The 21,838-nt window shown below is 38.2% G+C and overlaps 4 protein-coding genes and 1 pseudogene across 4 annotated transcripts; all 5 read left to right on the top strand.

Moving 5' to 3' along the window:
* Positions 1-328: 328 nt before the first annotated feature.
* LOC126800732 (respiratory burst oxidase homolog protein B) lies at positions 329-5,130 on the top strand. Its single transcript, XM_050528140.1, has 12 exons — positions 329-877; positions 977-1,136; positions 1,597-1,645; positions 1,771-1,884; positions 1,967-2,395; positions 2,601-2,990; positions 3,115-3,210; positions 3,333-3,448; positions 3,584-3,686; positions 3,978-4,054; positions 4,218-4,732; positions 4,854-5,130. Exons 1-12 carry the CDS (start codon positions 397-399, stop codon positions 4,961-4,963), a joined length of 2,640 nt encoding a protein of 879 aa, XP_050384097.1. The 5' UTR covers positions 329-396; the 3' UTR covers positions 4,964-5,130.
* Positions 5,131-5,999: 869 nt separating this feature from the next.
* Positions 6,000-8,249, top strand: LOC126800811 (heavy metal-associated isoprenylated plant protein 36-like). Its single transcript, XM_050528224.1, has 3 exons — positions 6,000-6,135; positions 6,207-6,282; positions 7,111-8,249. The coding sequence occupies exons 1-3, from the start codon at positions 6,058-6,060 to the stop codon at positions 8,106-8,108; spliced, it is 1,152 nt and encodes a 383-aa protein (XP_050384181.1). The 5' UTR covers positions 6,000-6,057; the 3' UTR covers positions 8,109-8,249.
* Positions 8,250-11,093: 2,844 nt separating this feature from the next.
* Positions 11,094-14,889, top strand: LOC126800812 (uncharacterized). Its single transcript, XM_050528226.1, is given in 11 exon segments — positions 11,094-11,232; positions 11,528-11,566; positions 11,569-11,778; positions 11,856-11,968; positions 13,244-13,299; positions 13,887-13,966; positions 13,969-14,104; positions 14,155-14,230; positions 14,233-14,315; positions 14,616-14,653; positions 14,743-14,889. Coding segments are annotated over 11 exon segments (1,113 nt in total). The 3' UTR covers positions 14,886-14,889.
* Positions 14,890-17,747: 2,858 nt separating this feature from the next.
* Positions 17,748-18,416, top strand: LOC126798744 (protein RALF-like 33). The gene has a single exon (XM_050525787.1). It carries the CDS (start codon positions 17,915-17,917, stop codon positions 18,242-18,244), a length of 330 nt encoding a protein of 109 aa, XP_050381744.1. The 5' UTR covers positions 17,748-17,914; the 3' UTR covers positions 18,245-18,416.
* A 1,789-nt stretch (positions 18,417-20,205) lies between these two features.
* LOC126800813 (serine/threonine-protein kinase STY13-like) lies at positions 20,206-21,291 on the top strand (annotated as a pseudogene).
* Positions 21,292-21,838: the final 547 nt, after the last annotated feature.

The following is a 21,838-nucleotide window of genomic DNA, read 5'->3' on the forward strand; positions in this document are numbered from 1 at the left end:
TATATTTATTTATATAATGTGTTTAATTTAATGAAACTATCTAAAACATTTGTATTATGAATTTCATTATATCTAAATACAATAAATTGGTAAGCTCTTATATATATTTGTTATTTTTGTATGCGTATAATTATATATTTACACATTTAATTACTAATATTTTTATAACATAAGGTTTATAAGGCGTAAGCCTTATGCGCCTCAAATTTTAAGACTCAAGGCTCTTAAGAAAACAATTTGGGTACGTCTTCATTTTTTAAAACATTGTTTCTATTCCACTGATTCATCCACGCACCCACTCACTGTAAACTCTCATGCCCCCCTCACAAATTCTCAGTCCAAACAATCTCTATTCATGCTCTGAGTATACTGGCTAGTTAATTCAAATAGCTAGCAATGGAGATTCAAGAAAACCCGACGCCGGAGAAAGAGAGCAAACGGGCCGGGCACAGCGGCCCACATGTGACCGGCAGCAAGATGATGAGGAGTGACAGCAGCAGAAGCGCAAGGTTCATGCGAGACGATCAGGACTATGTGGAAGTGACACTGGATGTTTGCGACGACGACACCTTTGTTCTTCGGAACATTAGAGGAGCTGATCAGCGTGGATCGGCAAGGCTCTCTAGCCGACCATCTCTTGCTTCTCAACTCTGTTTTAAGCTCAAGAAAGTCTCACATGAACTGAGGCGCATGAAATCTTCCTTGAGCTTCAAGACGGTCGACAGGCCAACCAAGCCGGGTGTTGCTGGTGCCCTTAAGGGACTCAAGTTCATGACCAAAAATTTGTGCAGTGAAGGTTGGCAGGAGATTGAAATGAGGTTCGATCAATTAGCCGTAGATGGTACTCTTTCTAAATCGGTCTTTGCTCAATGCATAGGTGCGTGATGATTGTGAATCAAATATATTTTACTCTATATACTTAGGAGAAATGGATTATTGATTTTGTTTAATTTGTGGGGTTTACGCGTACGATTAGGGATGAAGGAGTCGAGTGAGTTCGCGTGCGAGGTGTTTGATGCATTGGCTCGTCGGAAAGGAATAACATCATGTTGTGTGACCAAGGAAGAGTTGAGAAAATTTTGGGAACAAATTTCAGATCACAGCTTCGATGCCAGGCTTCAGACGTTCTTCGACATGTGAGATCATTCGTTCCTTGTTAGTTTATTCTGAACATATAATAAGATTTGGATTTTGCTTTCGTCTACATCACTATGGTAATACATTATTGGATTGCCTGCTAGCTTCTTCATGTGCAGCCCATCTGGCATATATAATATGCTTTTGTAATCAACCTGTTCCATTAAATGTTATAATTGAATAGACGACATATGTGTAGCTCGGTAAGCCTGATGTATATGGAAGTTTTTGATAGTAACAGCTAGAGTGAGTGATCGATGTGTATTTATCTTAATCTTATAGTTGGTCATGGATGAATCTATATTCAACATAGACGACCCACGATATATATTTTTAATCTCTAGTCTCTACAGTTGAATCTTGACTGGAATTCTAGATATGATTTAGTTTTTTCTTTTGGTTCTTGTCATTTGTTTCTAGCATGAATGAGACATACAATTGAGGTTGAACATGTGACAGGGTGGATAAAAATGCAGATGGTAGAATATCAGAAGAAGAGGTGAAAGAGGTGGGTTAATTCTTTGAAAAGAGAAGACGGACATTAGCTCTTTTTTTTCTTTTTCTTTTTTTTTTTGGTATTTTTCTTAGGAGTTTAATTACACCACTTAATTATGTATTTACATTGTTGTGCAGATTATTACATTAAGTGCCTCTGCTAATAATCTGTCAAAAATTCTTGAACAAGCTGAGGAATATGCAGCACTAATCATGGAAGAGTTTGATCATGACAATCTTGGATATATTGATGTACGTGAGTCTTGCATTTTTTTTCTTTTCAAATTATGTTCTTCATATCATTTTCTTACAAGAAGTTGGGCCTGGGCTGCAGTTGTACAACTTGGAAATGCTACTTCTTTCAGGCCCAACCCAGTCTTCCAACCTAGAAACAGACACCCACATTCAGAGCCGGTTGCTAAGTGAAAAACTGGTTCCAACCCAAGAGCACAACCCTATAAGGCGGTGGTGCCGGCGGCTGTCCTACTTCGTTGAGGATAATTGGAGGCGGATTTGGGTCATTGTGCTATGGCTTTTGATATGCATGGGACTCTTTGCTTGGAAATTCATTCAGTATAGAAATAGGGAGGTCTACCATATAATGGGCTACTGTGTGTGCATTGCCAAAGGTGGAGCTGAGACCCTGAAGTTCAACATGGCCCTGATTCTTCTACCAGTATGCAGAAATACAATCACTTGGCTAAGAAGCAAGACCAAGTTCGGGGGTGTAGTTCCCTTTGATGACAACATCAATTTTCACAAGGTAAGGTTCTAAACTAGTGTTGGCTATTGTTTCATCATGCTCTTCTCTTTCCCATGTATTGTCGAATCTACCATTGAAATTTGACAGTGAAGGATCTCCTCATTTCATCATTTTTATGCAACAAATTAACAAACGGAAGACCCCGAAAACGAAAATTGCATTTGAGATATCAAGCTAACGTATTTGTAATCACATTTTGCAATAGGTGATCGCCTTTGGGATTGCAATAGGGGTCGGTCTACATGCAGGTTCTCATCTTACATGCGACTTTCCCAAGCTACTGCACTCGACTAACGATCAATATGACAAGATGAAGCCATTTTTCGGCAAAAAAAGACCGGATGACTACTGGTGGTTTGTGAAGGGAACTGAGGGCTGGACTGGGGTGATTATGGTGGTACTAATGCTAGTTGCATACACATTGGCGCAACCATGGTTCCGTCGCAATCGCCTAAGAAACCTCCCTAAAACCCTGAAGAAACTCACAGGATTCAATGCGTTTTGGTACTCACACCATCTATTTGTCATAGTGTACATCCTCTTTATTGTCCATGGATACTTTCTCTACCTCTCCAAGAACTGGGACACGAAAACAGTAAGTGCACCCTTTAAATTATTGTACTATTCCAGAGAAGCATAGTTTATATATGGCAATTCCCTTTGTTACTTTCTGCCTCATCACTTCATAACATGATTGTTTTCATGAATTGTCATTCAAGACATGGATGTATTTGGCTTTTCCGATCATAATGTATGCATCTGAGCGCTTACTTCGCGCTTTCAGATCAGGCTACAAAACTGTTAAGATTTTAAAGGTAGATTTTACTCTTTCGAAAGTTGTTTAAATTCTTTCCCGTGATAGATAATGCACTTATTCCTTATTGAAATGCTAAATAATAGTTGTACTTTTATTTCTTGAATTTTAACTTTTTTGCAGGTCGCTGTTTACCCAGGAAATGTTTTGGCATTGCATATGTCTAAACCGCAAGGACTAAAATACACTAGTGGGCAGTACATTTACATAAATTGTTCTGTTATTTCACCATTTCAATGGTACTTTGTTCATCATTAATATTTTAGACTACTCACAACTGGAAAAAAAATGTTTGGATTGTCAATCTTTTTTAGGGCTTAAAAAGCAATTCTACCTAAATTTCCATTTAATTTATGATGATTAACATGTCTTAGGCATCCATTCTCGATTACTTCAGCTCCAGGAGATGACTATCTAAGCGTTCATATTCGCACCTTGGGTGATTGGACATCTCAGCTCAAATACATATTCTCTCAGGTAATTAAATTCGTTGATTTGCCATATTTGCATAAACTATCATGTTGATCAACACCTTGAGTATATGAATCTCAAATTTTTTTTATACTATATGAATCTCAGTTAGTTTTGGCCTATATTAACAATGTAGGTCTGTCAACCTCCTTCTATAGAACATAGTGGTAATTAAATTCGTTGATTTGCCATATTTGCATAAACTATCATGTTGATCAACACCTTGAGTATATGAATCTCAAATTTTTTTTATACTATATGAATCTCAGTTAGTTTTGGCCTATATTAACAATGTAGGTCTGTCAACCTCCTTCTATAGAACATAGTGGTCTTCTAAGAGCTGATGCTGAACCGGCCAATAATATCCAAACGAGGTGAAATTCTTTTTTAGCACTTAAACTTAAGTACATACCCAAATGTATGTTAAGTGCAGTTGCCGCGAAATCTCACCCATATAGCTAACAATCAAATTGTTAATTGTTTGAAAACAAAAACCTCATCGTTGTTCCTAAAACTAATCTAAGCGTATATGAACAGGATGCCGAGACTCCTTATTGATGGTCCATATGGTGCACCAGCACAAGACTACAAAAACTATGAGGTTATCCTACTTGTAGGACTTGGAATTGGAGCAACTCCACTAATAAGCATACTTAAAGATGTTCTTAACAACATTAAGCGACAAAAAGAATTAGAAGCTCAAATTTTGGCAGAAAATGGTGTTAAAAGAAAGTCTAGTTCTTTTGTAACGAGACGAGCTTATTTTTATTGGATCACTAGAGAGCAAGGCTCTTTTGAGTGGTTTAGGGGTGTAATGAATGAAGTGGCGGAGAATGACCTAGATGGCGTCATTGAGCTTCACAACTACTGCACAAGTGTTTATGAAGAAGGAGATGTTAGATCTGCTTTTATTACTATGCTTCAATCAATAAATCACGCCAAAAATGGTGTAGATGTTGTTTCAGGAACTAGGGTGAAGACGCATTTTGCTAGACCAAATTGGCGTAATGTTTTTAAGTATGTGGCTGTGAGACACCCTGATCAAAGAGTTGGTAAGAACTACTACATACTCTAAGCTCTTATGTTTGAGATATTTAACCCTGAATTATATACTTCCTCCATTTGTAAGTCGAGTGATATACTTGGATGTTTATTCATGTACTATTGATGCAGGGGTGTTCTATTGCGGTGCGCATGGATTAGTTGGGGAATTAAAGAGGCTAGCTCAGGATTTTTCAAGAAAAACTGAGACCAAGTTTGATTTCCACAAAGAGAACTTTTAGTTACACCCTAGCCATAGATCTCTTTTAGGATATATTAGGGTATACATACATGTAATCTATAAGCATTATTGATATCATTCATAATTCCTTCAAATTATTCTGTTCATCAAATCTTCCAAGCTGTATAGTTGCAAACTAGAATATAATGAAGCTGGTGGTTACTGAATTATGAAGCTTTATCTGTATTATAAGTATTCATTCAAAGATGCTAATATTACTTTCTGATAAACTTTTGCAAAATGATTATAGCCTAAAAGATTGGCTTAAGAAAAAACAGAACCACTAATCTTAACAGTTAATAAAGGCCAATCTTTATTCTGAATGCCTCCTAATTGGAAAGTTCTTCTCTGTTGCTCATTGAGACCAAATTAAGCAACCTAGGTTCAAAAAGTTCAAGCTTTGTTATTTCATGAAATTGTCCCCTTTACATTAGACCAAGCAACTAGTTCAATAACCAACCAAGAAAGGTAGAGTAGTATAAAACTCAAACTGCCATTTTGATTTAACTATGTACCACAAACAGAGCAAATACTAATTTTCCTTAATCTAGTTAGTTAAAAATTAGTCCTCTAATTACTAATTTCTCCCCATATTCTATACTTGATAGAAAAAGGAGAAGATTTTGGGGCATTGGGGCTTCCTTCGTTCCTCTCATTTTTCAAGAAAGCTTTGATTATAAAACTGGGAATGCTAGTAATCTTAGCTAGCAAAAGCATCAAATCCTAAATTGCTAGGTGTCCAAAGTATGCATTAGAAAAATAACCAAGTTTTCCAAATATCATTGATATTACTGGATTGGTATTATATCTACTGAATGGTAAATTGCCACGCCACCCCACGCCACCCCAGAACCAAAATTAAAGGGACCCTGGTGTATTCTCCAGTGTGCAATTCGTTTGGCCTCAAGCTAAAACTCCCCTAGAGGTCTCAGTCATAAAACCCCTCCTTCTCATCAACTTCTCATTCTCACTTGCACTTCATTTGCTCTCCTCTTTTCTCTTTTAGTTTCTCTTAGCAAATCCAAAACTTGTCTGTTCTCTAAAACACATACACTTGTGTGTGCGTGCTCTCTCAAATCTTCTGTCAAGTTCTCCATGGCTTCAACAACTGAACCCAAAGGAGAGATTCAAGATGTAGCTGAGGATGTTTTCACCGAAACTCTCAGATACAAGGTAACAAATATAAGAAAAGGAATTATTGCTTCCTTTGTTTTTGCTTTGTTTCTAACATCTCCTCTATGCAGACTTGGATTTTGAAGCTTTCTATTCACTGTCCTGCGTGCGGGAAGAAGGTCACTAAAATTTTAAAGAAAATCGATGGTAAACCTCAAGATCTTGAGATCTTTTTGTTTCTAAGGAAAAGAGAAGCCAATCATAATTGAAAACACAAAATTAGAGATAATATAACTAGTGGGAATATAATGCTGTTATACAATGAAGAACTGAATTTTCTTCTTCCACCAACAAAAATGTGCCTGTTTCTTCTTCACCATGTTTACTTGATTTATACGTTAGTGTTGTTCTGAATGGCTTTTAATTGGAAAGTTCTTCTCTATAGCCCAGTGAGACCAAATTAAGCAACCTAGGTTCAAAAAGTTTCAAGCTTTGTTATTTCACAAAATTGTACCCTTTACATAAGACTAAGGAACTAGTTCAATAATTAACGAATACAAACCAATAACCAATCATTCTCAAAAAAAAAAAAGAAGAAGAAGAAAGAAAGAACCAATAACCAACCAACAAAGGTAGAGTAGTATTAAACGTAAACTGCTATTTGATTTAACTATGTACCATAAACAGAGCCAAATACTAATATTCCTTACTCTAGTGTTGTCTGTAGGACCTTGAGACCTCGAAATGACCATTACTATTTTAATTTTTTGAAGTGGGTGTTTAAGTGTTCTTACAAGACTGCTACTTTAAGCTAATGAGAGTTCAGTTTCCACTGTGTGATAGAGAGGTTTCATGTCTTTTAATATCTGGGAATTGTGATTTGTGAAATGTGGAAAAAGTCTGCAGCTACTCACCTTGTAATTTATGTTTATGGTGATCTTATATGTTTTGCTCATTTACTATTTTATCACTCTTTTTTAACATGGCAATGTTTTCAATAACTGTTCATGATTAAGGTCTGTGCTGCATTTCCAGGGGTGTATATAACTGAAGTTGACTTTGCACAACAAAGAGTGACCGTCATTGGGGATGTGGAGCCGGAAATCATGATCAAAGCTCTGTCCAAGAAGACATCTAAACATGTTGAGTTGATAAGGCCTGAAACCAAGGCCAATCCCGAAGAAAACCAATGTATCCCCAAAAGCAAAGAGAAACAGAGCTACCCTAATGAAGCATCTGAGGAAAGAAAAGAAAATCACAGTGACGGTGAAGATAAGAAAAAGGGAAAGCAGCCGGTGAAAAGTGAAGTTGTTAAGGTTGTGGAGTCCGGTGGTGGTGGCAGTAAGAACTTTGAAGCTGGTAGCTCAAGTTATACCAAGAGTGTCGAGGAGCCTGATGGTGGCAAACAAAGTGAAGGTGGTGAGAAGCAAGCTGTGGATGAGAAAAGTGGAGCTGTTGATGGCGACGGGAGTGGTGATGGTGGTGGTAAAAAGGAGAATAAGAGTAAGAAGCAGAATGTGAATGTAACTGAGGGTAAAATCACTGAAATAGGTGACGTGGCACCAAGCACCGCACCACCGGCTCAGACTGGGCCTCTGCGGCAGCCACAGCCTCAAGTAGCCAATGTGCAGACTACAGTGCCTAAAGTGCAGAAGCCTTTCCCTATGCCACTATATCATGACAAGCCACAACAACGTGAGGTGCATGATCACCCAAGGCAGCAACAACAACCGTTTGAGCATCCTCACCCAAGGCAGCAGCAGTGTTTCACTCCGGTGCATGCAATGAACTACCGTGTAGCCCACCCCAGCGTCAGCAACGACACTGCTCGCTATGCTGCACCACCCGCCGATCCTCAGACTCATACTTATGCGCATTGGGGACTGGAAAATGAGTTTGTTGATCCACTTTTGGACAGCCTTCCAGCAGCGCTGCCGTCCCATCAGCATCAGCATCCTTACAATTCATCCGATTCCTCCGATGCATTCTCATATTTCAGCGATGAGAATCCTAATGCGTGTAGTATCATGTGAAGTCTTGGACTCTTGGTGGTGCAATAAGGGCAGATGGGACATTGTGGTGTGTTCTGCTGGGTTGAGTGATCAAGTGCATGGGATGGGGATGCTCTGTTTGATGGTAACAAGATCTGTGGATGTGGTAAAATCATGATGTTTAATCTTAGGGGGTAAGGTGAATAATCTTGCGGTTGAAGGGTAGCTTTTGGTAGTGTTTTTTAGTATGACTCGTCTCTTTCTGGATTTAGAATCCCATTTTCTAGATTCCTAAAGCAATGGAAGTCTTTGACCCTTTGAATTTGATAGTTAATATTTCTATTCTCTGCTTCCTCTGCAGAATACTTTCTTCTGTGTATGATTGCTGCAATTGCTACTTATTTGTGAAAGTTCAGATCCACCAAATAACAAGAGCTCCTTTTTTCCTTATACGCCTAATGAAGCTTTAAACAAATAGATATTTTCAAGAAGAGGTTTTTACTTAAAAAAGAACATCTCTTACTTCCATTAACCTTTGGAGTTTGTGATCCACTGTCCTCTTGCTTACAATCTGTTTTCTTGTTTTCACTTCTTTTAATCAAGGCTACTGCTAAGGAACTAAAAGCAAATTTGTACAGAAGTAGATAGGCCTTTTCTTTATTCTTTCTTTTGAGACCATCTCCTTGGGTATATAACCCTCCAAAGAATCCATGGCTCCATGCTCATCAGTTTCTCTAATATGCACAGCACCCAGAAAGCTGTTATGGTTTGATTGATCAGTTTCTACTATTTGACTTCAGATTTAGTCACATGTGGTACTATACCACTTTCTGTTTCAAAGAAGCAGCTACTGGCATTTGGCCAAAGTCCACCTCAATACTATGTCACAACTCCTCATCCCTTTGTCAAATCTGGAAGATCATAAATTCATAATTATGAACAAAAAACACTGCCTAGCTTTGATGTTGTCTTTTAATCTATGGGGAAAGCTCTTTGTTTGGGTATTCTGATTCTTGGCCACCAGGTTTCATTTGACATTGCAAACTTTACAGGTAAGAAAATCTGAAGGATAATTACTCTTACCTGTCTAAATCCTAAACCCTATAACATTTGAGATTAGACATAACACTAGCTTTTATCTTATTCTTCTTTCTGCTAAACAAAATCTTGATGAGTTCTAACCAGAGATACTGTTTCAATAAACATCTGAGCATAAAATGAATCAAATAACATATTCAAACTCGATTTAATTAATTTCTGATATTTTGCAAAGATTTCACAAGTACAAGCACAATTAAACATGATTTGAGCATCAGAAGCATAACAATGATAAATTACTCGAGGTGCATGGTGCTATGATTGTGCAGAAAATGAGGTTGATCATCAGGAACACAATGATACAAGCACCTGAATGATCTGGGATGCCATTACATTGGCTATTAAGCTTTGGAGCCAATTGGCTTTTGGTTATGTCTCTCAAATAGGGAACTATGTCCCATGAAATTTGCATGATATGGATTTGAGCCACACAAGCTCAGTTATAAAAAAGAGAGAGTAGTTATAAAGGGTGTGCCATGACATTTGATCAGATTCTTTTTCATGTTTCTTTCCTTTTCCTAAACTCAATCTGTACAAATTATCAACAACACCAGAAAACGTACATCATGAAAAGTTGAACCCACATTACACCCTCAAATACTGGTTCACTCCTAGCCAAAGCACATAGTTACTTGTACTAACTGAAAATCATTATGTTTGCCACTAAATGCAATAGCAGCTTCGAAGTATAGTATTATTTGTATCAATAATCTTGCTTATGATTATATAGATTATCATAATCTTCAGAAAATCTTGAGTGTCACATGCTCTATGACAAACTCTACCAAAACTAGAGTACTCTAGCAATAATTCAACAACGTCGGTATATATAGGGTACGTATTCCTGTCCAGACCGAGAACATGAACTTCAAGAGCGCAGGGTCTACATCACGGCAAACACGGTTGAAACTTGAACCACAGATTACAAATTGGAGAGCACTAACTGATCCGACGAGTTTAGATTGTTGCTTGTTCCTTTCGGGTGTGACAGTAAACCAGAAGCTAAAACAAGACAGCAGGACAAAACTAGATAGTGAAAGTTTTTGCCAAGACTAAGACGACAATCGTCTAGTACGTTGAGGACTGCGGAGATCTGAGGAAAGGTTCACGAGGGAGGACAGAGGTGAAAGATTGATTTAACGAAATGACTGAACTTGATCAAAAGAGTAAAGGTCATGTATTAATCTTGTCAAATGCAAGTTAAGACTTAAGGCAGCAAAGCACTGGGTAAGGTGGCTGGTTCTTTACGTACTCTGGCTTAGGTTGCTGGTTTTTATGGCGTTCGGGGTTAGGTTTTCAAAACGCATCATGCAAAACAGTGACCATAGGTAAGTAGGGTAACAATGATAAGTTGAAATATTTATGGCCTTGGCTGGTCTAGTTATTTACTCTATGTAACTCCTAACATTTACCTTCATATATTGTTCAAAGTATCAAAGGTACATTTTCATGATACCAAAGAATCACATTGTCCCAAGCTACTTCTTTCTTGTAAGAAAGAATGTTGGTCACATTTATATATCCTCATTATCATGTTTATTGATGAAAGACTAGTAAGACTAGTAAGAAATATCATTGTTAAACTAGTCCCGTCAAAATACTCGATTAGAAGCAAACGTTCCATTTTGATTTTTTCTTCGAGTATAAAATTTGAGTTCTTAACAACAATAAGGCGTGTCGCCGAAGATTGACTTTCGAAAGGTAATATCGTGATTTACGTTTCATTATACGTAGAACAAGCCTAGGGACTACAGGCCTACCGCCAAAGCCCGGTGCCTTCGGATCAGGACCAGAACCGGGATCCACTTCTGTAATTTCTAATTGTTTTATTATTATTATTTTACCGAGCTCCCATTTTTCGTTAACACTCGCCTTAATAACATTCATATTCTCGCGCCTTCTTCTTCGTCTCTGAGAGGCTTCTGTACCATGGTGCTGTTACTGACTTTGTCTGTGCAGGCTGTTTGTGCTGTTTTGAGAACTCCTATTGGAAGCATTGATCATTTGAGCGTGAATTTGCCTGATGCTGATGCATCAAAAGTGCAATGGACTTTAGAATGCTATAGTGGTAGGTTACATTTGCAGATTCTGTGTGTTGTTCATTCAGCTGCTTATGAAAATCTGCAATAGCAGGATAAGCAAACTAATTTGGGCCAGATTAATCCTTATAGTGTATAAGTCATTGCTATCCCCAATTGTCTGGAACGCTTAAATATAGAATATGGAATCCCTTTTGGTTTTTGTTATCTATAGGGGTCCTTCCTCTGATAATAGAGATCTACATGGTGCATCTTTCCTCATCACATAATCTTCTTCAACTATTGTTTGATCCTCAGATGCTGAACTTCATATACAATTTGTAGGTATGAGGAAATCTTATTGGATTATTTGCAATGGTGAACCCACGTACAACTTTTAGCACTTGATAGGACAAAATTCCCGAGCAGCCTAGTAGTGAGGCCTTCAGATCTCACCCGACTGCTCGGTCATTTTCAATCATCACTTCAAGAGTTTACTATTTTCGCGACAGAGCCTACTTCCTCACCTTCTGATGCAGCAAGTGAAATTGGAGGAAAAGCAGTTGAACTTAGAAGTTACATAGACCCAACCAAAGGTAGTACAAGGTTTGATATTCTCATTTTTTAATTTTATCACACAGAGGATGCTAATGTTTTATTTCTCTGACTGCAGATAATGACTCATTACTGCATACTCAATTGTGGATAGACCCTACAGAAGAGTTTGTGCAGCATACGCACACAGGAGACCCTGTGGATGTGACTTTTGCCATGAAGGAGTTGAAGGTTGGTGGTTAACCATTTAAGTGTTAATGATTCATCTAAAACACAAAAAAAGTCACATACCCCAAAATCGTTCTCATGTTTGATTAAAAAAACCATGACAACATGGTGAAACCTATCAGCAAGTTATTCAGTGCTACAAAGTTTGTCACGCTCTTACTTAGGGACATTCAAACATTTTGTGAAAGTGTAGTTCTTGAGAATGTTATTCAGTTTTTCTAGTTGGACAAGACAGTATGAAAAAAAAAAAAAGCACCATCTTAAGATCAGCCTTTTTTTTAGTAGAGATTATCTCGAACTTTTTATGTCTATTAGTTGTAATGATCCAGTTGCTATTATTAATAGATGCTACTGAGTACTCTGTGAAAAGTTTTTAGACCATTTTCCCCCTCCTGTTCCATTTTATTATTAACTATTTTTTTTTATTTATTCATTTAACAAAGGAGGTGGATAAAAAACATGACCTCCTATGTCTGATAAAACTCCAACAAACAGGATAAACAAAAGCTCAATCCGGCATGTATACACACACATGCAAAATCGAATATATAAAAACCTCTAGCAAATAACAAACTCTCAGCCAAGAAACCCTTAATTAAAGGACGTGATGAAGCTGGTAGCATTGACAGACAGTTGTGAGATACTAGTTAAGAGAAAATAGACATATCGTGATGTTTTTTGTAAGGAATAAAAGAATGCAGAGCAAACTCTCTGAACAATTCCAAAATATGACTTTGGGCATCCAACACATTAAAAATCTTACATTTGAAACGCACCAAATTCTTAGTGATCTAAATAAACCAAATTAGATTACAGGAGACTAGAAACCAAAATTGACGTTTAGGTTTTGGGAACGCTGAAACACTAACACCATTAAATACTTCATCAATAGTATCCCAAGACAAGAATGAATGAGAAACTAGAAGGCAAACCAATTTCCATAAAGCCACAATTTCAGAACAATGCAAAAGAAGATGTGTACCTGATTCCGCATGAGTTCCACAAAAGGAACAACAAGATGGAAGTGAAAAACCTCGCCGTTGTAAAGCATCATCAGTTAGTAAATGCCCATGAAGAGCCTTCCAAACAACAAGAGTTTTGCGAGGTTGAATTGCTTTACTCCAGATCACTTTACCCCAGTCTTTATGCTCACCATGATTTGAAAAGAAAACAAAAACTTCTTTTGCTGTCAGAATTCTTGAAAAAGAGTGCGGCTATAAAAAAGAGTCAGATGTGTCTTATTATTAATTATTATTTCTTTCTTCTAATTTATTTCAGGCATTTCTTTCTCTCTGTGAAGTTGAAATCCACTTGTACTTTGAGAAGTCTGGAGAGTACGATAATTTTAGTTTCTTTCTATATTGCCTATCCTCTTTGCACTTTTCCTTTCGTAAGTCGTGAGTTTCTTGCTTCGAGCTAATATGTCTGTCTGTAGCTGCCCATGTTCAATTTTAGCCAGAAATTATACATATTCAAACCTAACCTGCTATTTAAGTGGACTATACAACATCCAAATCCAAACTCCAGATTCCCTGTGCATCCTTTTGATACTGATATATGAATCAGGATGGTATACAACATCCGCATCCAAACTCCAGAGTCCCTGTGCATCCTTTTGATACTGATATATAAATCAGGATGGTCATTTGATTGACTCCCTTATTACTTTGGGATAACCATGCTATACATCTCTGCTGTTTTCGTATTCCATTTATCTTTCTTTTTCTTTTCTTTTTTTGCTGGACTCATATATGACATTATTGCATATCTTGGGATCAGTTAATTAGTTTGTTTGACTCTATAGAGGAACCTACAGTAATTAGTGGTTCCAGAATGCATCTGTCTTAGACTACTATTATGTACAGTTGTACACCAAATGGTAACTTACAGTTGAGTTGGTTAATCATGTAAGGGGAAGCAGGCCTATTCTGATGGCACCAAGATTTGGTCTTGATGATACATCTGCATCAAATTTTGATGCTACACTGGTACTTGCAACCATGTAGCATCACAGCAAGGAGCTGCTGAAGTGCACATTCCGGATCAGAATGTCATGGGGTCAGAAGTGTAGCATCAAAGGTACCAAACAAATGCTGAGCATTCGTCTGATCACACGAGAATGTGGTCTGATCTCACAGGTAACCTTTTTTTTTTAATAGTGCCAAGAAGTTCCACTTCCGCTGTCTTAAATCTCTTGCTTGTGAAGGAAGTGGTGGGGAAGTAGGGCAGGCTCAAAGTGAAAGAGATTTAAATGCCAGTCCTCAGAGAGAGATATTCAGAGGTTCAACACAATGCATATATCAAAGGCTGCGGCTGCTGGGGGAAATGAGCCTGTTGGTCTCAACATGTATCCTTGATGAGACTTTTTGTTTCATTGTCCTTCAGTTGCTTATATTATGACTTCTGGAAGTTTGCCGTTCTTTTTGTTTTGGTCTCAATCTGTCCCTCAGTCTTTTTACATCTTTGCTCAATTGCTCTTAAATGTTTTTATTATTAAGAAAAACCAAACCGGCTTTTATCAGTCTCTTCAGTGAAACAAATTCTACCTCATCACACGGTTCACCCAAAATGTTGTTTAGAGTTTTGGAGTAAAGGTACCTCATGAGCTTTTCATGTTTGGCTGTATTCTCTTGACTTGTTATGCTACCTGCAACCCTCCTGAAAAGAATCACATGGAAGAGCCTCAAGGTGAGTGAGAGGGCTACTTAAGTTTGTCTTGCTCAGTTTGATCGACGCCAGTAAAAGTTACTAAAGTTTGTGCATTCTGTTACTTGCAGATAGGTCGACGATCATTGGTAATGGCTTTTCACAACGTCATCCGAGCAACTGGGTAGATGCAGATGAAGATGATAACGATGAGGATGGCGAGGAGGACGAAATGTACATCCAGTCAACGCCACCATACTACGAAGAACACTAATTTGCTTTGCTTTGCTTTCAGTGCTTCCCTCTCCGTGACATAGTATCTCAGTTCCTCTTCAACATGTTACTGTGGTTCTAACTTCTAACTTATTGCAGCTACTGGGGTTAAGATCCTTTGTCATGTTCATGTTGTTGATCCTGAATTCCTGTTATCTGGAAAAAATGTGCAGGTGGGACCCCGTAGTTCCTAGCTGAAGCGTGCTCTCTCATCAAATTGTCAGTAAGATCTCTCTACTTTGTATTATATATTTCACTTTTTTTCGTTCTAGACTTTTAAACTAGTAGGACTGAAACTTGAAACTGCTTATGATATCTCTTATGAATGTGATTATTGGGTAGAGGTGACCTATTAGACATACGAATAAAATTTAGATCCTAACAATGATCATGGACCTTTGTATTATATTTCACACCTTTTCATTTCAGATGTTCGAACTGGCAGCATGCATGACCCCTTTTTATGCATTTTAATTAGGATCGAACATGAGTCTAAAATCATTGACAACACATGAATGTAGAAGATTTAGGAGGAAAATAATTTTATCAAAGAAAAATTTTGAGATATTTTTATATAGGAAAGCTCGTTAGGCTCCAGCTGGCTACATGAGAAGGTTTTGTAACGCGCAAACACCGCCCTAGCGATCTCCATTCTCTCTGATGGCCACGGCACGCAGCCGCTCCCTTTTCTTGGGCCAAATCTAACGCCGTTTAATTAAGGTCTATATGTTCAACTATGTCCGGTCACTCCAGTGTAACGCTCCGATTCATTGAACAAGGGAAGAAAACACACTTAAGATTGAGTTTCAATTTTTTTTTGATGAGAAACCATTAGGTTATATATATATTTTTGTGACATGAATAATCATTACATACCAATCCGCTGATAACGACATCAGACAATAAGTTATGAGCTTAAACTCAAAACTTGTATGCGGCATAGAACATTTTTTTGATAATAAACGCATATCATACTAAACAAGCCTATGTCATGACATATACATAGCAATATGGAATAAAATAAAACTAATAATATAAAAATAGACTAAAAGTAATAGGCCTAACAACACAACCCACAATAATAAACCAAGGGTCCGCAACTCAAAAGAGTCATTGAGCCCAAAAGCTAGGTCAGCTCAGTTCCACCCTCCTCCATCGTGCTCCCGATTGACAGGCCTCCGTCTGAGGCATGCCACCGTCAACCAGCAAGTAAGCACGACCGCCAAAAATTGCACCCACCGCACCAAGCCATGCCGCTGCAAGCCAGCCCCTACAGAGAAAAACCAAAACCCAAAGAAGTGGCCTTGGCAACAACACCAACGATTGCAATCAATGGCGCCATCGCACAAAGAGGAATCTGAGGAGAGTCGATTGCTGACCACCAAGCACGCCACCCTTGCCAAATCTCATTCCAAATCCAGCCCTCAAGCTCTCAACGAAACCTTCAAGGAGAGACTCCCTGGGGTGATAGAAAATTAAAGGAATCTCTTCCGGCAGCAAACCATGTGACGACAGCAAGGCCAGCAGCCCAACCATGTGTCCAGGCGCTGCCGGACGAGACAAACTTAAAGGAGTTCGGCGCCTAGGCTTTGCTGGAGCACCAAGAAAGAGTTAGTTTTTTTAGGGAATGAGTACCACAATAGATTGAGTTTCAATTTGATACTTTAAGAAGGGCCAATAGCTTTTTAGTTCACAGATTTGAACTCAAATCATGTTTAGAGTTTAGCGCTAAATCTAAATCTTGTTTTAGCACAAGAGAGTTCCAAATTTGAATGTCGATGGAGAAGTTCCGTTTTTGAATCGACAATGTTCTTATGACATTGAGCTAGATGTTATCTAAAAATTGATTTCGACCTTTCTTCTACTCATGATTGTTTTTTTTCCAATCATGTTTTGATGGAAAGATGCTACATTGCTACCGAAACTGAAATCCGCTGATAGTATGGGCATCAACGTATGGACTGGTATCGATAAAACACAAAAACGTTATGTCGGATATTGTAATTTAGTATTATCCGCAATGAAGAAAGAAACAAGAAGCAGAATAATTGGCCCGACGGTTATGTTTGAAGACAAAGGCATGCAAACGGCACACACCATGAATAACGATGACGCCAATGGGATGGAGATGGAAGTCCATTTGTTTATTCATCACTGTTTTATTTTATGAGGGTGGTGAATTGTTTAATTGACCATTTGAAGATTAGAGAAATACAGGTAGATGATGATGAGGATGATGCTGATAGTAGAGGAAGGAGAAAACGTGTTTTGGTTCTTTGGAGGGATTGACCCCAGTTGGGAATCGGAGGTGTACACCCCAGCTCATATGCACGTCTTTCTTCTTCTCTTTTCACTATTTTAAGCTCTGATTTCTCACTATTCTCTAAAACTCGAGACAACCAGTCGATTATACACATTTGATTCCTCATAGTAGGTTTTTCTAAGAACGTGCCCATCTTTGTAGGTTGTATTACCAAGATGCCATTTGCCATTATTTGGCTTCCATGGATCTTCGACAACGAAAATGTTCACGACTATAGAAGTACATGAACGCGCTAGTGTGTTGAGAGAAACAATGTAGAATTTGTACTGTGTCAATAAGTACCAGTGGTCTTGTCACACTTCTGGTTGAGCTCTAGTTTTCTCACTCATATGATCAAATTTGACTTCATTCCTAGTAACGAAGTGAAGAAATTAGTGATCGCAACAAAGAAAATAACACTATGATAAAAATTAAATGGCACTACCGTAATAAAATCCAAACGCAATGTCATTTGGCTAAGTCACTTATTATAAGTCGTGAGCAGCAGCCTGACGCTCTCTTATTTAGTTTTTGTCTATTTGGCTCTCTCTCTCTCTCTGTTGAAGAAGTAGAAGAAGAAGGAGAAACAAGCATCAACAACAAAATCAAAACCAGAAGATCAACAATAACACAGTTCAACAAGACAGAGAAGAAGCTCAAGCGACCAAAGCATTGAACTTCAACTTCAATCAAAGGCGTCAAAAAACCCAGAAGCAGCAAACAGAGCAATGACCAAGTTACTGTACTCTGTAGCAATCCTCCTGATCTGGGCCACAGTTCTTCTCATGGCTTCAACATCCACCATTGAAGCAAGTGAAGACTTCCCATGGATACCCACCACCGCTTCTGGCTTACTCTCCGGAGACGACGAGTTCGAGCTTGACTCGGAGATCAACCGACGCATCTTAGCCACCAGCAACTACATCAGCTACGGTGCGCTGCAGAGGAACACTGTCCCCTGCTCCAGGCGCGGCGCTTCCTACTACAATTGCAGGCCTGGGGCTCAGGCCAACCCCTATAGCCGCGGCTGCAGCGCCATCACAAGGTGCAGGAGTTAAGCTTCCTTTGTTTTTTAGGGTGATTTGGAAATGTGGTATGATTGTTATAGGGAAAGAGGGTTTGGAGGGGGAGGATGGTGTCATTGTTGTTATTATTGATGGAATATATTGATGTTTATGATCAAATCATATTTGAACATGATCTCTGTAAAAGATTCATTTCATTGCTTAATTCTTTTGTTCAAGATCTGTGCTGTTAATAGCTCTTTGTATGGTTAATGTGGGTAACTTTGGTCATGAAAGTTGGAATTTCTAGGGGGAGTTGTGATTGCTGGGATCAGTGGGATGTGTTTGTTACACAAGATCCCTCTTTACATTTTGAATGGTGCCTTTCTTCTCCTTTGGGTTTAGAGAAGAAAAAGGTAACCCCAATAGAGTCAGACTAAGACAGAGAGAATTCAACTGGATGAAAAAGGTGCATTCTTGAGTTGTAATGACTGTAAAGATGTAACTTTTCAACAAATGAAGATGAATTTAATCAAATGGTGGAGAAGGGAAATGAGGAGTTTCCCTTTTCCTGTTTAGTATTTGGTATTTGGCAAGATGTCATTTGATTCCAAATTGTAGGTCTGTACTATGAATATCTTTGATATCCTTCCCATCTTCCATAGTGGTTTTCCTTTTTCTTTCTAGCAGATTTGGTGGTCCAAATTTAAAGCTCTTGCTTTAAAGTGGGGTAGAAGATAGTGATGTACATGCAAAGAAGAACAAATCAGTTTAATTTTTACCCTTTGGCTTTAATTTGCAAAAGAAAATTCATGAAAGAGATGGATAGCATTAAAAAATCTGTAGAGATAGGGACTGCTTATCTTACTTCTTCCTTCATTTATCTCCCCCAAATTTATTATGAAGCTTACATTTATACGTACAGCCAGTTATATGGATTAACTATGATTTGAGAAATGGGATGAAGTATGGAGAAGTAGATCCTCTTAGTTGCTTGATGTAATGTAAATGGTTTGGCTTGATGGATGTGTTACCTGTTGGTGAAGTTGTACGATGCAGGTTTATGTATCGACATGGCCTAGATACTGTGGTTGATCCGAACATTGTTTATGAAAGATGAATGGATCCGAGAAGTCCTGGATAGTTTGATTTCTTTGGTTTTACTTATTTCTCATTGTCGTAATATCTTTTGATGCAATTTGTCAAGTATCTTTTTTCCCATACCTTTCATGAGCGAGTAGAATTTACCAGAATCTCTTTGATGCAATTTGTCAAGTACCTTCTCGATTCCCTTGATGAGTGTTAGGATCATAATGGCCACAAGTTAAGAGGGTCAGTTTGATCAACATTTGTATCATCATTTTGGAGCTGCATATTGAAGTCTTCCATGTGATCTGCATGGAAATCTTCTTGATTTGAATTCTCCTCTTTAAATTTTGCTGGTGTATGTTGGGTTGTTAGTGATATGTCATAGGTCCATCACATTCATCACCAACTGAGATGGGGATCAAATTTGAGCCCTCCGTGGTCCCTTTCGCCAAACATAACTTAAATCAGCAATGACCATCTTCAGATTTTTTTTCCATCAATAAGGTATGGACTCTGTTAGGTAAGGTCCGGTTTTGATGTTTCATGGCTGACCTCTCTAATAATAGTGGATTATCTTAGAACAGAACTGCACCAAGTTGGGTTTCATCTGGGGTTTTATTCTTGGTTTAATCTTCAAGATAGATTCAGTTTGGTTGCTCAGGTGGTTCGAAAGTGTGAATATAGTTAATGTTTGAGAACTCTTAATTTTTTTTTTTAAAGAGGATGAAAGTTTTGCATTTTGCTGCTACATAATTAGGAGCTCAAGGTAAATGTGAGCAAGGCGCCTGTTCTGAATATCACTGGAAGATGACTATCGATTTCCCTCAGTTGACCTTTAATCTTACTTGCCATGTTGGAATAGGAATACTACTATTGCCGCGTTTTTTTCCTTCTCCTTTACACCGAAGGAAAGGGCTTTCCTAGTTATGTCAGTGAACGAATACATCTATATAATCTTTCAAGCCATCTCTCTTTTCTCCCAAACTGGGATAGTGAGCGAAACTTTGAAGAAAGTAGAAGAACAAAGAGAAGAGTTTTGAGCGAGGAAGAACAATATTAACGTAAAGAGTATGGACGATAGCTACGGTAGCTATGTTGATAGAGTACGTGAGATAGAGAAGAGGAACACAAATAAGCAAGATAATTACAATTTACAAAGCAAGAGAAAGAGAGTTGGAGCCGCAGGAATGCGAAAAGAGTGGGAAATAGATCCTGAAAAACTAGTTATCAAAGAAGCCTTTGCTAATGGCGCCTTTGCTTTTGTTCACGAAGGTCTTTACAACGGCGAAGTAATTGCAGTTAAAGTGTTAGATTGGGGAGAAGAGGGAGAGAGAAGAAGCGAAGCTTGCCAAATAGATTTATGGCGAGAGGTTTCTGTTTGGTATAAGCTTGACCATCCAAATATTACCAAGTGCATTGGAGCTAAAACAACTAACCCTACTTGTGTGATTACTGAGTATCTTTCTGGAGGTACTCTCAAGTCTTACCTCGAAAGCTATCACGAAACGAAGCTGCCTATGAAGGATGTCTTGGAACTAGCACTAGATGTTGCGAGAGGATTGAGCTATTTGCACTCGAAGAACATTGTTCACAGAGATCTGAAATCAGATAATCTGCTACTTGATAAAAATCACCGAGTAAAGATAGCAGATTTCGGTTTAGCTCGAATTGATCCTTCAAATTTGAGTGAGATATCAGGAATTGCGGGCGCCCCTGGGTACATGGCCCCTGAGGTATTGGAGCGTAAACCATACGGCAAGAAATGTGACGTTTATAGCTTTGGAATTTGTTTGTGGGAGATTTATTGCTGCCGAATATTAGCTTCGGATGTAAGACCACAAATACCTAAAGATTGTCCAAGCTCCTTGGCCAATGTCATACAAAGATGCTGGGATGCAAAACCAAGCAGAAGACCAGAAATGAAGGAAGTTGTTACCATGCTAAAGAGCATAGAAGCTATTGACAACTCACCAAGACATACCCATGGTTGCTTCTGCTTTCTCAGACACTAAATAGGAAGCTAGCAGCAAAGCACATAAATATTACATAATGTAGATAGTATAAATTAATGTACAATATATAAGTATATAACTGATACAACATTTGTATCTCTTAACCTCTACCATATCCATTTCGAAAAAAAAAATTCAACTTTTATTGCTAGTGACTCGAGTTCGGCCTCATATATTGTAAAGAAACAATGGAGTTTTAACTGAAATAAAAGACAATCATTTTGTTTGTTCATCATAGTGACACAATGAGATAATTTCTTTATAATCTACATCTATCTAACGTAACGAGGCTAAGTTGCCCGCGCGCAGCAATGTCCAGGGCAGTATTGATCAAGTAGGATATGAATCCAATTTTAAAGTACAGATTATATCGATGATATGTGATGGAACACAAACTATATTTCCACAAACTATACGTACATATCATATCGTTCAACAAAGCTTCCTTAATTCCAAACTCTGTAGGAATCACAAAAGATTAATTGAGCTGTTCAGCATAGTATATAGTGCTACAGTATAGCTGGGATGAGAAGAGACTCGAGAGAGA

This window comes from Argentina anserina, chromosome 6 (assembly GCF_933775445.1).
Source record: "Argentina anserina chromosome 6, drPotAnse1.1, whole genome shotgun sequence".
In the NCBI taxonomy this organism is placed as follows: domain Eukaryota; kingdom Viridiplantae; phylum Streptophyta; class Magnoliopsida; order Rosales; family Rosaceae; genus Argentina; species Argentina anserina.